Below are 15,638 nucleotides of genomic sequence, written 5' to 3'. Positions count from 1 at the left end.
GGGTAGGCATGCAGTAAGTATAACCTGGGTCTGCCCGTGACTATGCTAGCTTCAGACTTTGAATGTGGGAGCAGGTATGCAGAATAAATGAAGACAAAGATATAAACTAAGACTTCCCGTCTGACTCTTACATTTCCAGGTGCGTGGTGTGGACTGGTGATGAGCGTGTTTTCTTCTATAACCCTACCACTCGTCTTTCTATGTGGGACCGACCAGATGACCTAATTGGAAGAGCTGATGTGGACAAAATAATTCAAGAACCTCCTCACAAAAAAGGAATGGAAGAAGGAAAAAAACTTAGTAAGACCCATCTTAGTGCCTTCTTAAGAAACCTGAATATAATTTATCACTCATTCTGTGTTGATTTCCCAAAGTAGTAACATTTAAATGAATGAGAGTAATGTAGGGGCATATTGAAAAATGTATATAGCTTAGGAATTTAAGAAGGCTGGTGAGAATGCAGATCTATAGAGTCCTTTGGAAAAAAAAAAAAAGTCTGTTGAAGAAAGTAGATACTAACAAAGTTAATATTTTTTCTAAATGCCAACAGGCTGAAAAAACCCACAGTTTTTACTGGCCAAAAAAAGGGACTGTGTTTGTTTTATAAGCAGGAGGAATCTGGGGGCCAGAAAAGATTAACCATAATGTACAAATGGGCTCTCACAGAAGAGGATTTAACTTAGAGAACATCAACTTCAGTACAGTTTTGGAAGCAGCTGCCAAGAGCAGGGAACGTTCAAGAGGCTGCTGGGAGGAGTTCTAGTAAATGATCCTGGGATGACACATGGGCTTAGTAGTTGGAGGAGAGCAAAGTGCAAGTAGGTAATTGGGAGATCCAAATGTGCTTCATTAGACTGTTTAGCCAGAGGTTTTATTTCCCTGGAAATAAGAGGTCAGTGTTTGTCACTTTAAATACAAAGTTGGCCACAAGTCTTTTAGTCCTGCTACCAAATTCTGACAGTGTTATTCTGAAAGCGACTGAAAACCGTATGTCTTCCTTTGTCAGGACACATTATTGCTCCACGTGTTGTCCGCTGTTTTTCAACAAAGCTTTGTTTTTGCTTTACAAACTTTTCATAAAGATAAAATCTGAAGTATTATTGAAATCTGTTACAGTTAGAGAAGAGCACGAATCTACAGAGGACGCAAATGAAGACGAGCCTATTAAAATTAAAAAGCGCAAGTAAGTTTGCTTTTTCAATACTAAGTGGTCTGTGTAGATGAAATTACTAGAGTTCTGCAGTTCTGCACTGAGCAGTGTGTTGTATTCAGCAGAGCAGTAACAGTGATAGGACTGGCGAACACGACCGTCAGCTTTCTGCTATTTTAGTTTAGCAGCTTGTATTTGATATTTCTCAGAGACAGCTGAAATTCATTTGTAGAGGAAATAGCATCTCCTTTGGAAATCATTCAAAATGGAAATAAATGGTTTAAGTTATTTGGTGAATCCAAGGAATATTTTGAGTGCAGTTTATATTAAATAGTTTGCTTCTGTTGCTTACTTATCTAGCTTGTTAATTTCTGTGCACAAGCTTTTGTTGCCAAAAAAATCTGGCCATCTAGATTTCCATAGTGATTACTCTTTTTTCACTCTGTTATAAAGGGTTAAAGCGTTTTGTTTAGGCCTTTTGGTCTGTTTTGCTTATTGGAAGGGATACCATAGAATCATTAAGGTTGGAAAAGACCTCAGAGGTCATCAAGTCCACCCAAATATATGTCTCTTCACTCTGAGTTACTTACAGGCACTGTTTTAAAAGTAGTTTTACTGTTTTATTTGCTGTTGTGTGCTCTTAGGGATGATCATAAAGTTGTTTGCAGCTAGGGCTTTGGGTCTGTGTTTGGGACAAAGCACATCTCTTAGTAAACATACATCAGCAAACAGCACACTGCTTTCCAGAAATGCTTTGATGGATGAATGCATTGCTTGCGTAAGGGCATTTTCTGTTGTCCTGAGTGTGAGGCATTCCCAGTTTGAACGCACTGCCTTAGCCGTAGCCTGTTCACCCGGTCCATGGCCTTGGACAGGAGACAAGGCAATCCGTGCAGCCAGTGTGAAACCTGCTGCACACCTGGGGAGATGTGCTGGCTTCCCAGAGTCATTTGTTGACACTGAAGCTACTGAGAAGATGTCCGTTCTTGCGCTCTCTCAGTAGGAAAGCATTCATGTCCGAGTCCCAAAGCATGGCTTTCATGGTGTGTAAGCCTGCGCTTCTGAAGTCGTCGGTTATATCCACTCTGTCCTGGTGCAGTTCCCTTTCTAACCTACAGGGCTGACCTGTTCCTTCTCAGGTTACACTGTGTGTTTATTTTTTTTCAGGAAAGATGATAACAAAGATATTGATTCAGAGAAGGAGGCTGCTATGGAAGCTGAAATTAAAGCCGCTCGAGAGAGAGCCATTGTCCCTCTGGAGGCTCGGATGAAACAGTTCAAGGACATGCTTCTAGAAAGAGGGGTCAGAGAAATAAGTGTGTGTATGTGAGAGGGGGAGGTTCAGGCAGAGGTCAGAATTCTTGGTGAATTCAGAACCTGCAGTGCTTTATGTAAAGAAAACAATCTTGTCCTTCCTCTGATTCATGGTTGCAGTTGGTTCAAGTCTCCGTATTTCAAAGAATGTTACAATTCTAGCAAAATTTTCATTTCTAAGTAACTGACATTAAACAGTATCAAGACAGATTTTTTTTTTTAATCTCTTTTTTCTAAGTTAAGTTAGTACCTCATTGAACACTGCCATTGAAAATAAATAGGACACACAAACTGGACGTGTCATAATGTTTTTGGAGACACTCCTACATGAGCAAAGCAGTAAGTTCCACTGGCGTCTGCACATTCTGGTCCGTAAATGGGAGACTTTTTGCTTCTAGCTAACTTCGAAATCTGCTTGATACCAATCAGTTTTGATAGATAAATTAGACTACTAGAATATGAATTTATATAGTAACTTCAAAAAAGTAGAAGTGGTTCCAGCTACCTGTGCAGCTTTCATTTAGCTTCAATGATGGGACTTTATGGAATAGTTTTAATAAAGCTTATGTAAGATGAGCTCAAACATGTTTAGATCAATCTGTTTCGTAGCAGAACTGTTTACGCTGATAACATTTAGGAGAGGTATAGAGCAGGCATGGGATATCAGAATATAGGCTCTCAAGGCTTTCTTCTGATGTACGTTTTCTTTAAAAAGTTACACAATAGTAGTAATTAAGCGTGTGTTATTACTTAGAAGTTTTCAGAGCCAATTAGTGCTGAAACTTGCTGTGGCAGTCTCTATTATCTATTAGTGATGAAAACTTCAAGATAAGTTTGTTTCTGTCTTTTTGTCTGATGTCTTATCGTTTTCAAGCAAAACTGTACAACTTCTGTATATTTGAGGAAACTTAACCATTAGTTAAAACTTTACTTTTTTTTAATTAAAGGTCTCTGCTTTTTCAACATGGGAGAAAGAACTACACAAGATAGTTTTCGATCCTCGTTACTTACTTCTCAACCCGAAAGAAAGAAAACAGGTAAAAGAGAAGTCAAATTCACTCCCCGTCCAGACACAGCTACTACAGCCTTTACTTAAATCCTCAGTCTGCTATTTTTGTTCCTGTTAACCTTCCAGACTAATAAGTGTTGCAAGGGATTTTTGTTACGATTAGGGTTTGTTTGGAAACGGAAGAAGCCAGCAAGCAAAGAAGTGAGTTGATAGGGTTTTTTTTTCCCTGTGGTTGAAAGATCTAATATTTTAACACAGTGGAAGTTGTCTGTATACAGAGAGATCCCAAAAGCTGGGGGAGAAACCAAAGCGCATTTTTGTTGTTAAGCAAGTTGTCACTCCAGAAGCTTTTCTTCAAATGGATGGAGGGAAATGGAAAACTTCAAGAATACAGGAAATACGTTAACATAACATGAATATGTAAGAAACTTCTTTACGTGTTTAGATACAGTGCACTACATGTCCAGCAGATTGGAGTTATTTGCATATCCAAATACAAGGAGTCCCTAACTCTTCTTTCTGCCCTGTCTATGTTGGCTCTGTGGTGAGAGGAAAGGAAATGGGAGAAAAGAAATGGGATTTTTCCTCCCTCTTGCATAGAGCTCATGTGGCTTCGGGTTTTTATGTTTTATGTCGGTGACTGGTGTTTCTGTAGGTATTTGATCAGTATGTGAAAACCCGAGCAGAAGAAGAACGCAAGGAGAAGAAAAACAAAATCATGCAGGCAAAGGAGGACTTCAAGAAAATGATGGAAGAAGCAAAGATTAATCCAAGGTAGGAGCTTCTTTCTAGTTCGTATGCATAAGCTCTGTTAGAATGAAGTGTGTTGAGGGGTGTTAGGTAGATTAACCTCTTTCAAAATGGGCAAAGAGCAGAAGAATCATCAGAGGTTGGTGAAATCTTTTGCCTGCTTGTCTTCACCTAACCCATGAAAAACCAGAGCTTGTGAGTTATAACGATTTACGTATTTTAAGTCATTTTGAAGAAATCCCCAGCCTGCTCTCTAGATTGTGAGAAGGGCCTCATGATTCACTGCAAGTTTTCTCTAATAACCCTGTTTCATCTTACGAGCATTAGTAGTCTCAGAGAAGTACGAGGGAGGTTTCTTCAGTTTGGAGGTGGTTGAAGGGATGTTTCCCTGATTCCAAAGTATGATAATAATAATATGATAGGATGTTCTGGTTGCTTTGATATAGAAATTATTACATACCCCTCACATTCAGACCTGCTTGCAAGTGATAACAGCAAGGCGATGGCAGTGTGCTAACATTCAAGTGTTTATTGCTAGGATTGTTTGTTTCACAGCTTTCTCACAGAGTTCATGAAATACGTGTTTATGTCACCAGATGAGCTCTAAAGCATTCTCTTTCAGCATCGCTTGCCTTATCTGGCGTTAATTCTTTTACAGTGCAATAATGACTCATTTGTTTCCATTCAGCTTAATTTTTTCAGTGACCTGTGTTGGAAATCTGGTGGAAGCCAGTGTTATGTTAACTTTTAAATTACTTCAACCTTGATTAATAACTCTTATTTAAAACACCTGTCTGCTCGGTTAGTAAGGATAGCAGTTTCAACAGTGGTAGGCTGGGAAGAATGGAGGCATGGAAATGTTTTAAGAAAAAGTTCATCGGTAATAAGTTTAATATCTAATTCAGAGACTAATGTGGACTATTATGTTAGCTTTAGTATCCTCAGCTTCCAAGATATCTCCGGTGTGTCGTATTGGGACTGGCTCTTATCTGATTATGGGTTGGGGTGGGAAGGAGTTCCAGCTGAAATACTGTCTTGTTTAATCTTATCCTTTGTCTTCTGGCTTCAGTGTTTGTCTAAAGATATTGCTGTACTTCTGTGAGTGCCGAACTGGTTTTTTTTATCATCTGTCTCAGTCTAACATGCTCAAGAGTTTGTGTTCCACTTCACTTAAACAGCTCTTGTTCTTCAGTATAGCTGTACATTCACTTTCTAATCTTTTTGAATAAGCTACCAAATTACCTTCTTGTTTCAATTTACCCTACAGCAACAGTAGGCTGGATTTTCCAAGTCTAATTATTTCCATGCTGTGATGAAAACATTCGTATGATTATAAGTGTCTCACGTATTCTTGGGGCCAGATTTGCATCAGAGCTTGGAAAAAGCACAGTAGTGGGTTTTTTCGAGGTAAGTGGCAGTACTATATCTACTGCACAGGTTGGAATCTGGCCCTGGAGGTGAGAGAACGGTCAGGGAAATGCTCTGGGGATAACGGGTTGAAAGCCCAGTATTGCTGCGTCCGCCCATGGTGGGTAAAATGTTTTCAGCTCCGTGTATTTTAAGATTAGGCTATACAATGTTCACTGTAGGAGGAAAAATAGATTCAGCCAGTGTTCTCTTGTGTCTAACACCAAAAGGTTATTTTCTTGGTGAACTCTTAGCATGGTTTGGCTGCAAGTGAATGCACGTAAAATTTTCAGTTTCACAGCTGTGAAATACCTGGACAGACTGGTGGCTGAACTGCTAACCCACAAAAAAAGAAGATTTTTGTAGACAACTGAGTTTTTTTCATTTCTTCTTCTTGGTTGCATTGTAATCTCTCTTCCTACACCTGCACTTTCTGCGGGTAGCTGTATTCAGACAAAAACCCCTGTAACTCGCTAACGATACCGTTCATGTGTGTGCCTAAACCCGACTCCTTTCTATATAGTTCATTGTTCAGGCATCTCTATAGTGAGACCATAGGATGTTGCTTTTTTTTTAATAGGATGTTGCCTTTTTTTTTTTTTTTCAATTGTGCTCTGGCATGTATTCTGGCAGAAGCTGAACCTGCCTCCCAGCAAAGACAGCTCTGCCAAATGAGTTCACTTGCCATTTTGTTGCAGAACTACTTTTAGTGAATTTGCAGCCAAGCATGCTAAAGACTCGAGATTCAAGGCAATTGAAAAGATGAAAGATCGAGAGGCCTTGTTTAATGAGTTTATCACAGCGGCAAGAAAGAAGGAAAAAGAAGATTCGAAGACCAGGGGTGAGAAGGTAAGGTGACTTTTTTCCTTCCAGCAGCGTGAGTGGTGCGAGTCTGAGTGAGATGGGACAAGGCCAGGGCTTGGTTTCCCATGTGCCCTCTCTGAGGCATGGTCCTTCTCTTTCTGTAGAGGTTTTACAGGGCAAACGCTTTGCAGATGTCCCTTGGGTCTTTCTGAACTAACTGTTTTCAGTTTGCAGGTATACTGACTAAAGAGCATGTAGACTTGAACTTACCTTTGTTTGTGAAGCTGAGTTTAGTTAAATAATCACACTTTTTGGTGGTTTTCCTAAGTAAGTAGCATTATATTCTTAACTAGATTAATGTCTGATTTTTTTTTTTTTTTTTTTAAGTTATATTATCGTGAAGCGTTAAAAGGAAAAGGATTCTTGTCCTGTTTGGCTGGAAACCCCAGAACTGGCCCTTACCTCTCTGTTCTCTCAGTGGAGGCATAAGAACTTGAAATTCTCTGTAGGATGCTCCGTTTAAATTTCAAACAGCTTCCATATCTTCTCTTTCCATCTAAACGCTAGCACTTTAGTGACTTTTTAATCTTTCATTAAATATATCTTATGTATAAACTGCTGCTTATTAGAATTAAAGGTCAGCTATTAAAGATTAATGAATTCCAAATGTCATCTGACCGCATTGTCAATCGCAGGGAGCAGGCTTTCACCGCTGGGGAGCAGGCTGCTACAGAGGTGGCTTCAAATGTTATCATCAAAATACGCAGCCACTTACATGTCCCTGTGTGATGTGCGAATGGAGAAAATAACCTCTAAAGCCTAATCATTTTTGACATTTTAAAGTCTGCGATATTTATTTTGTAGTATAAAGTTATTGCAAATTTCACCTACTAAGAATGCTTACAGCGAATGCAGAAAAACGGGTTAGATTTGGGGACAATTTAGTTTTTCAGTAAGTTTCGAGTATTTTTTTTCGTCTAGGTACTCTGGTCTAATTTGATTCTGTACTCAGTTTTTTCAAATGTTGACTTATTGCTGATATTCTCAATAAATGATTGTGCTTTGAGGAGAACCTCTGTAGTTCCAAACTAGACTTACATGCTGCATTTTGATTATGAATACAGAATTTTAAAGAATTCTTGCAGCCTAATAGTGCAGTTGAAGAGTTTAAAAAAAAAAGTAAATGTTTTGTTGTTGCATGATTGTTCTAAAGTTGAAAAGTTAAGAGAGATTGTTTGTTTGATTTTGAAATAATGTTTTTTTCTCCAAAAGCCTTTTGTAACCATTTTATGTATTCTGTTTTATAACAAGTGGATAGACTTTACAGTTATGTGCTGTGCGGCCTGTCAATCAGTTCAGTCTGACAGCTGTCAATCACTGACACGCAAATATTATGGGATTCCCTAGTGAGGAAAGAATTGGTATCTCTGTGTGGTGACTTTAGCCTCCCGCAGTTCCGGTACTTTACATTTTTTTAGTTTTTTTCCTTGTGAAGTGATGAGAGTTGTACCTGCAATGTGTTAACTGCCAAAAAAAAAAAAAAAGACTTCTAAATACACCTGAAATATTTTTAGTCTTATTTTCCTTTGATTTTGAAAGTGTTTAAAATATAAAATTTAAGGCATTTAACCTGAAGCTTTCTCAGTCTGTTTCGAAAGTCCAAAATCTTTACTTAAGGAGGATCAACTTCACAGAAATCTGTAACGTAAGGGTTTTAAATTCTATGTTTTGATTTTGCTTCACTGAATTATGGCTTATCGGATGGTGATGGAGCAGTCAGCTTTTCCAAAGGTTCTTTTTATTCATGCAGCTAATTTCAGTGAGTAAATACACTGTGAACACCTCTGAGATGAGAAGTGAGGAAGCGTGTGGGTTTGAGGACGCTGGGAACAGCCCAAGAGCCGGTAGCACTGGCTGGGCTGCCCCAGGGTGCAGCATTGCTCCACGTCCTGAGACCAGCCGTGCCAGCAGACGAGCCTGACGTCCCCCTTCACATAGACTCGCTGAAAATGTCCCGCAGCCCCCATGCTGGCAGCTCGTGCCTGTCTGTCCTGCCTGCATGCCAATAGTTCTCATTAATACCCTACTGACCCGAGCTAGTTACCATCTGTGGATGTGCTGAACCCGCAACAGCGTAGAGCCATGATCTCAGTTTATTCCTTGGCGAAATGTGGTTTACTCCATTTTTTGAGAAGTTTTTGCCTTTTTTTTTTAAATTGAAAACCAAACTGCAGTACGTTGTGGATGCTTTAAGAGCATTAAGGGTCCAGAAGCGCTGTTGGTTTTCCTCAGGAGGGAGGTGGCTGCACCCTCCTGGTTTTCTGCTGGAGAAGCAGCAGCCAGCCCAGCCCAGCCCGTCCCGTGCAGCAGCGCAGGGGCTCGGCAGCGAGCGAGGGGGCTGCAGGCAGCTCCTGCCGCAGAGCGTGGTGGTTTGGGGCTGCAGCTGGGGTCACGGTGCTCCAGCCGTGCTGTGGGTGTGCAGCTCCTGTTCTGGGGAATATACACACACAGAGTTTGTGCAGAGTGCTGCTGTGGAGGCTTAGAGACACCCTTACTTTATAGACTTCTGTAGTAACGTCTGGGAATTGTTCGATTTTAACAAATATTTCTAATGCCATGGCTTAGAAAGCTTCATATCTTTGATACTGCATGCATGCTTTAAGATATTTTGAAACCGCATTCTTCATTTTACAGTGAATAAACGGTTTGCTTAGCATTTGGGGCAGCTACTGTAAGACCAAGTGATAGTGCTGTAGATGTAGAGCAACTTCCCACTGGCACCAACAAGTTGTTTTCTAATCTCTGCTTACTATCATGATCCCCCTGAGATAGTAAAGGAAAGAAGCCTATAAAGCCTTTTACGTTTATATGTTAATATTGTGAAGAACTAAAATTATTGGTGGGCAAGGCTACAGAATGTTCTGATCTTGTGTTCTGTAGCCAAACGCACTTTTAGAGAACTGGGGTGTGACAGCTCTCTGGCAAGCCAGAGCGTGTTCTCCTGTCCATCTGCTCCTTCCCCTGTGATCTTCACTGCTTTGGAGCTAAACTGCTTTTGGTGGGTTTCTTTTTTTAAGGGCATGAGGAGAGTAGATAGGTAGCAAAAAATGAATGGCCAGCCCTTCTCCTGTGGTTTGGGTTTTTTTAATTAGTGTGCCGTAAAGACAGATTTTGTTTTGTGCAGCAGCAGGGTTTGGGATGCTGTGAAGGCAGCATGCTTTGCCTTGCGTGCAGAGCCCCTAGAGTCGTTCCCTGGCACTCGGCACGAGGAGAACCAGCCCCTCGCCTCTCTCCTTCAGAGAGATGGAGGCTTAAATGCCAAACAAGGCTTCTAAGGAAATAAAAAGGAGAAAATACCTAGGAGCTAAAGTGCAGCAGGATCAGGGAGATCATCTGCCCCAGGAAAAAAGAGATGTAATAAAGGCACAGTAGTCACTCCTGCAGCTGCTGGTTCTGGGAGTGTGGGTGAAAATACGTTGCTAGTTATCTCGAGATAAAAAAGCTAATGTGATTGATCCTCTGCCAGCCCTTTGCGATGGCTGCTGTTATGGACAGAGTGCTGACGTGCCATTTCCCATTGAAAAAGTAGGCTAAAACATTGCCTTAAACTTTTATATAAATGTGCATATCCATCTTAAATGTAATTTACGTAATTACCATGTGTGGTTAATTCTTTATTGGTCAGATCCATCTTAAGGCATTGCTCTTTATCAGCAGACCCAAGCATTCACCTCTGTACATTGTACACTTGGAGGATGATCCCATCAATGCTTGGTTTGTCTAGAGCCCTGTTCAAAACTGCACGGCTTCTTCAGTATTAATATGCAAAAAGCTGTCATGTAGAATCGATAACTTGTTATTTTGATATACATATAAAAGCTCAAAAAAGAAGCTTAAATTGCAGTAAAATAATAAAAACTGTATTGGTGGATCATTCTTTAAAGAATACAGCTCCTCTTAGATGTAGCAGATCTTAATGGATCTGCTTTAGCAAAATTGTCCCAAGGGGAAGTGAATTTTAGACGTGGTTATGTCTAAATTCAGAGTTTTAGTGATTTCTCTAAATTGTAATGGTTTGTAATATTAATGTGCTTCCCTCTCTTGGAGGTAAGTTAACTCCTTTTTTCGTAAGAACAAACTGTTGAGTATCAAAGTATCTTTCTCAAGTATTGTCTTTCTGTTTCTGTCTGTAAAACAGATCAAAATGGACTTCTTTGAGCTACTGGCTAATCACCACCTGGACAGTCAGTCTCGCTGGAGCAAAGTGAAGGACAAAGTAGAGACTGACCCCCGTTACAAAGCGGTGGATAGCTCTTCACAGAGGGAAGACCTTTTCAAACAGTACATAGAAAAAATAGCTAAGGTATGCCTGTGACATTTGGAATTGCGGTTTTGGATGTTCTGCTGGTGGCAGTGCTGTTAACGTGTGAAGTGACCAGCTAGAAGGTAGACTGATGTGTGCTTCAGTTCTGTACCAAAGAGAATTCCTCACCCATCGTCGTTTATGGAAGTACCCCAGAATGACAGGTTGAAATTGAGCAGTGCTATCCGTGATGTTCGCGGTGCGTGTCTGCGTGTGTATACACACACACGATATTGGGGAGAATTTATCAATCAGAGCAAGAAAGGCAGAGACCCCTGTAAAGCCAGTGGTTGTAGAAGTGGCTGTAAAACTTCAGAAAATGCAGACACCACTTTGATCACTTCCTGCCAGGATGGGCTGGGATTTTTGCATCAGCTGAGCTTCCTTCAGGAACACAGATGGTTCATAAACAGTTCCTTTGCTGGTTCTTCTCTTTTAATCCAGGGTTCCTGCCTTTCTCTTCCAGGCAATAAATGGCTGAGAACGTTAAAACTGGGCTAACAAATAGTCACACCCCTCTGCCCCTGCCCTGCCGTTACTCAGTTTGTCACTGCACACAAGAAACATGCTCCTGAGAATAGTTGTTCTGTGATCAGTGTTGCAACCAAATTTCTCTTTTCCCCATGTAAACCCTCTAATGCTTCACCATGGCTGTTGAACCAGGATTCTGTAATGCACAGATCTCAAATCACTTTGAAGTATTTTGTTCCGAGATGCCTTTAGTCCGATAGCCCTTTAATTCTCTTACCTGTCTAATGACGATATGAAAGGTGCTGTATTGCTTTTATTGAGAGGAGTTTGTTCTTACATTTCAGAATTTAGATTCTGAAAAAGAAAAGGAGCTGGAAAGACAGGCTCGCATTGAGGCAAGTTTGCGTGAGCGAGAAAGGGAAGTCCAGAAAGCTCGTTCGGAGCAAACCAAGGAAATTGATAGAGAACGTGAGCAGCACAAGCGGGAAGAAGCTATACAGAACTTCAAAGCGCTTCTGTCTGACATGGTGAGATACGGACAGGCTTTCTCAGCTCGTCGGTGCATTCTTTTTCTAATTGTTGCACTATGTGAAAGCTTCTTGGCATTTGTAGTTAAGTTTATGTAGAAATAGAATCCTGTTGTCTTCTCCCTGCTGCCCTCCACTCACGGTTCGGAGTTTTGCCTTGGCGGGAAGGGAATGCTTTGCATTTAGGGTTCACATTCTGGCACCATGCCCGGGGAGCCAGCAGACAGCGTTATTTCTGCTGCGCTGCTCTGGCGTCTCGTGGGTGACGGCAGATTTTCAGTCATGCTGCTGTAAACTTCTGTATGCCTGTTGGAGGATTGGATATTGTTGAGCATTAGGAATAGTCGCTGTATTTTTGCATTGCCTGTCTTCTTCGTGCTCTAAACACAGTGCCATTGCCTCACCATTTCTCTGCTCTGTTGTACGTGTACTGTGTTCTCCTTGTCAAGCTCAGCTGTGAGAGGATTTTGAACCTTAACTCAAAACAAGGGAAATAAAAAAAACCTAAGATGTACATAGGAAATATAAGTGAAGTGTAGAAAAAATGGTTTAAAAAAATTGTCATCTTTTGGCTCAGGTGCGTTCTTCAGATGTGTCGTGGTCTGATACCAGAAGGACTCTACGCAAGGATCATCGATGGGAATCTGGCTCCTTGCTGGAAAGAGAAGAGAAGGAGAAGCTCTTTAACGAGCACATTGAAGCACTTACCAAAAAGAAGAGGGAACACTTTAGGCAACTTCTGGATGAAACTTCAGCAGTAAGAGTTGTATATATTCAAACTTCAAATCTTTGCCAGCCCATTGAGATTGATCTTTTTCTGGTTTTCTGTCACACAAGCTGATCTGTTTGTTTTTATTTCCAGGGCCCCTTTGCTTCACCACTGCCTTTTCTTCTTCATAACAAGATTTGTGCATTGTTTCCTTACCTGTTTGTCGTGACTATTATTTTGGTTCATTTCCATTAAACTTCTAACCAGTGATCTTTTTATCTCCTCAGGATGTTACATTTCTTCAACACTGAATTATTTGATGCTCTTTACTCTATGGCATCTTGCTCTTTCAAATACCCAGTGTGCTTTTCTTAATGAGTGTCAGTAAATAATCTGACCAGGTTCATCTGTTTGGATGTTCTCCTGCTTTATCTTGTGCTGCGGAATCTGAACTTGTATTCTGTGTAGTGCTGTGGAAATCGTGCCTGTTCTGGGTATTGGGGGGTTTTAGTGAGTCTTGCTCTTTTTCAGTTATCTGCCAACTTCAGTCAGCTTGCTTTGAACCCAGAAGTTTTTTCCTGATTTTTTTAATGCATTAGTTAGAAGTGCTTAAGAACACTGGGTAAATTTTTGGTGTGACAGAATAAAATGACAGACTTGTAGCTCTGCAGCAGGTTTTCTGTAGGTAATTTTAAACAACACATTCACGTACATCAGTATGTACTAGGAAAAGACATTGGGATGTGACTGATGTTTGTGAGAACTTTGATCTGAAAATCCCATCTCAAAATACCAAAGAAAAGTAAATATACAAAATCATCTAATTAGACATACTCATGTAGTATAAGTAATCAAAACACAACACTTAAAAATACAGCTAAAGCTTTGTCAGTGGACTTGGGAGGTCCTTAGAAGCTTCTGTAATATTTACATTCTTTATTCTTTGAATCTAATTTTCTTTTAATTTAATTTTTTTCTTTTTTTTTAAAGATAACTTTAACATCAACATGGAAAGAAGTGAAAAAAATTATTAAAGAAGATCCAAGGTGCATTAAATTTTCTTCGAGTGACAGGGTAAGAGGTTTGCATCGCTGTGGCTCAGGGGAGTGCAGGGGACAGAGGAAGTGAGTTGATGGTGCTGAAGTGGTTCCTGCTTTATGTGAACAGAAGTGTTAGTGTTTTAAGATTTTCTTTTTATTAAAAATGTAGAAGATAAGGAAAAATATAATTAACATGTACTTCTTGCTTATTTTCAGTATGTTAAATTGCATGAAGTACTTAAATCTGCATTCAGTGTTTTAAACTTACTCTTTTCTTTCAGAAAAAACAAAGGGAGTTTGAGGAATACATTAGAGACAAATACATCACTGCCAAAGCTGACTTCCGAACACTATTGAAAGAGACCAAATTTATAACGTACAGGTATGGAGCATAGTGTCAACAAAAGAATAAACTTTTTTTATGCTTTTCCATATAAATGGATGATAATGTTACACTTTTACAACCTTTCATAACCTGTCAAGAGTTATGAAAGAGTTATGCCAGGAGCCGGGCGTGTTCCTGGGCGTTCTGTGCCTCCTGCACGGCTCTCGGGTGGTAATTCTTATGCTTGTTTTCAGATCCAAAAAGTTGATCCAGGAGTCAGATCAGCATCTGAAGGATGTAGAGAAGATATTACAAAATGACAAGCGGTACCTGGTACTCGACTGCGTCCCAGAAGAGAGGCGCAAGCTCATCGTGTCCTACGTGGATGACCTGGACCGCCGGGGCCCACCGCCACCGCCCACCGCTTCAGAGCCCACCAGGCGAACAACGAAATAGTTAGGAAATGCTCTAAAGCCAAGGGTATCTGTTAAATCAAACAGCTTGCATGAGCCATCCGTCAGGTTTATACATATACATTACCGTGAATATATTGCAAAACCATCTGAGGAGCAGAGGAATGAGCAGCATTTGTGAACATAAAATGGTCTCTGGGTGGGGGGACGGGACCCAACGGCAAAAGCCCACGTCGAAGGTATTTATGAGTGTCTGTGGGGCATGACTGGCAAAAACCCGAACGCGTGGGCGGTGCGTGGTACCTGCGGCTCTTGTGCAGCACAGTATGTGTGAGGTGTGGATGTCTGGTGTCCGGAGGTGCTGTCAGCAGTGTCACACACGTGAGTCTTGGGCGATGGCGCATGTGGTTTGAACTTGTCCTGCGTGTGTGCCCCCAGCTTCCCCACGGCCACCCGCGGTCCCTGGCTGGGGAGGTGAAATGCTGTCCGAGAGCTTAAATTATTGATTACTGAAGACCGCGGTCTACGAGTCCCCACTCTCTGCTTGCTCTCACCCTTGTAAATGGAACTAAATCCATTGCAGCCAGAGTTAGAGCCGAGAGAGGAGAATTAGGACTAAGAGACCAGACTGAATTTGTTCGCAGGTCTGCTTTGTTCCTTACCCTGTCCATGAATTAGAAGCAAAATCAGGTTGCTCTGCCCAAGTGAAGATATGTCTAATAATTTTTACTCGAAGTTGGAAACACTTGGTAAATAACAGCATTACTGGAGCAGAACAGGACGGTTGTATAAACATTTTTATTTACGATAAAGCGATCTTTACATACTTCTGGATTAGACTGTGGATTCCCCTCGGGGCGATTCTTGTAAACTATACTCCCATTTTGAATGTTAAACTTGTGTTTCTAAAGTTTAATTTTGAAATGTTGGGATTGTTCAGTTTATGTATTTGAACTACAATAAACGAACCCTTTTTATATATGGACTGTACAGGCCCAATGCCCGTTCTCGGTGGATTTTGTTGGACATGTGAATTTACGAGTAAAGCAAACAACTGCTGTCGTATCACCTACATTCTTGGCTGTGTTTGGCAAACCAGTACCTGAGGCACTCTGCACCATGGGACTAAACCTTGGCAGCATTCGGGTCACTGTTTTTCTGGTTTAGTCTTTGGTTAAACATGCGGTGATAGGATGGCGGTGTCAGTCTTCCCCTCTCTTTCTTCTGTGTTTGACATGGATCTCTTCCTCGGAGCTGAGAGGGGGGGAAGAATCGATTCTTCCACGAGAAAGAAGTCTCCTCCAGTGCCCTCTGGGCAATGGGGCCGTGTCCGTGGCTGTGTCTGGGACGCAGAAG

The 15,638-nt window shown here is 40.9% G+C and overlaps 1 protein-coding gene across 1 annotated transcript in view; it reads left to right on the top strand.

Moving 5' to 3' along the window:
* The window catches only part of TCERG1 (transcription elongation regulator 1), a 30,079-nt gene extending 15,596 nt beyond the window's left edge, over positions 1 to 14,483 (top strand). Inside the window, 12 exon segments of the mRNA XM_010077881.1 lie at positions 140 to 300; positions 1,117 to 1,183; positions 2,318 to 2,453; positions 3,412 to 3,501; positions 4,129 to 4,247; positions 6,329 to 6,479; positions 10,633 to 10,797; positions 11,613 to 11,795; positions 12,373 to 12,552; positions 13,495 to 13,578; positions 13,826 to 13,926; positions 14,124 to 14,483. Of these exon segments, the coding sequence (XP_010076183.1) occupies positions 140 to 300; positions 1,117 to 1,183; positions 2,318 to 2,453; positions 3,412 to 3,501; positions 4,129 to 4,247; positions 6,329 to 6,479; positions 10,633 to 10,797; positions 11,613 to 11,795; positions 12,373 to 12,552; positions 13,495 to 13,578; positions 13,826 to 13,926; positions 14,124 to 14,325 (1,639 nt within the window). The 3' untranslated portion in view covers positions 14,326 to 14,483.
* Positions 14,484 to 15,638: the final 1,155 nt, after the last annotated feature.

This window comes from Pterocles gutturalis, unplaced genomic scaffold, assembly GCF_000699245.1.
Source record: "Pterocles gutturalis isolate BGI_N339 unplaced genomic scaffold, ASM69924v1 scaffold16508, whole genome shotgun sequence".
NCBI classification, from domain to species: domain Eukaryota; kingdom Metazoa; phylum Chordata; class Aves; order Pterocliformes; family Pteroclidae; genus Pterocles; species Pterocles gutturalis.
The sequence above is the reverse complement of the archived record's forward strand: the minus strand, read 5'-3'. Positions and strand labels throughout refer to the sequence as shown.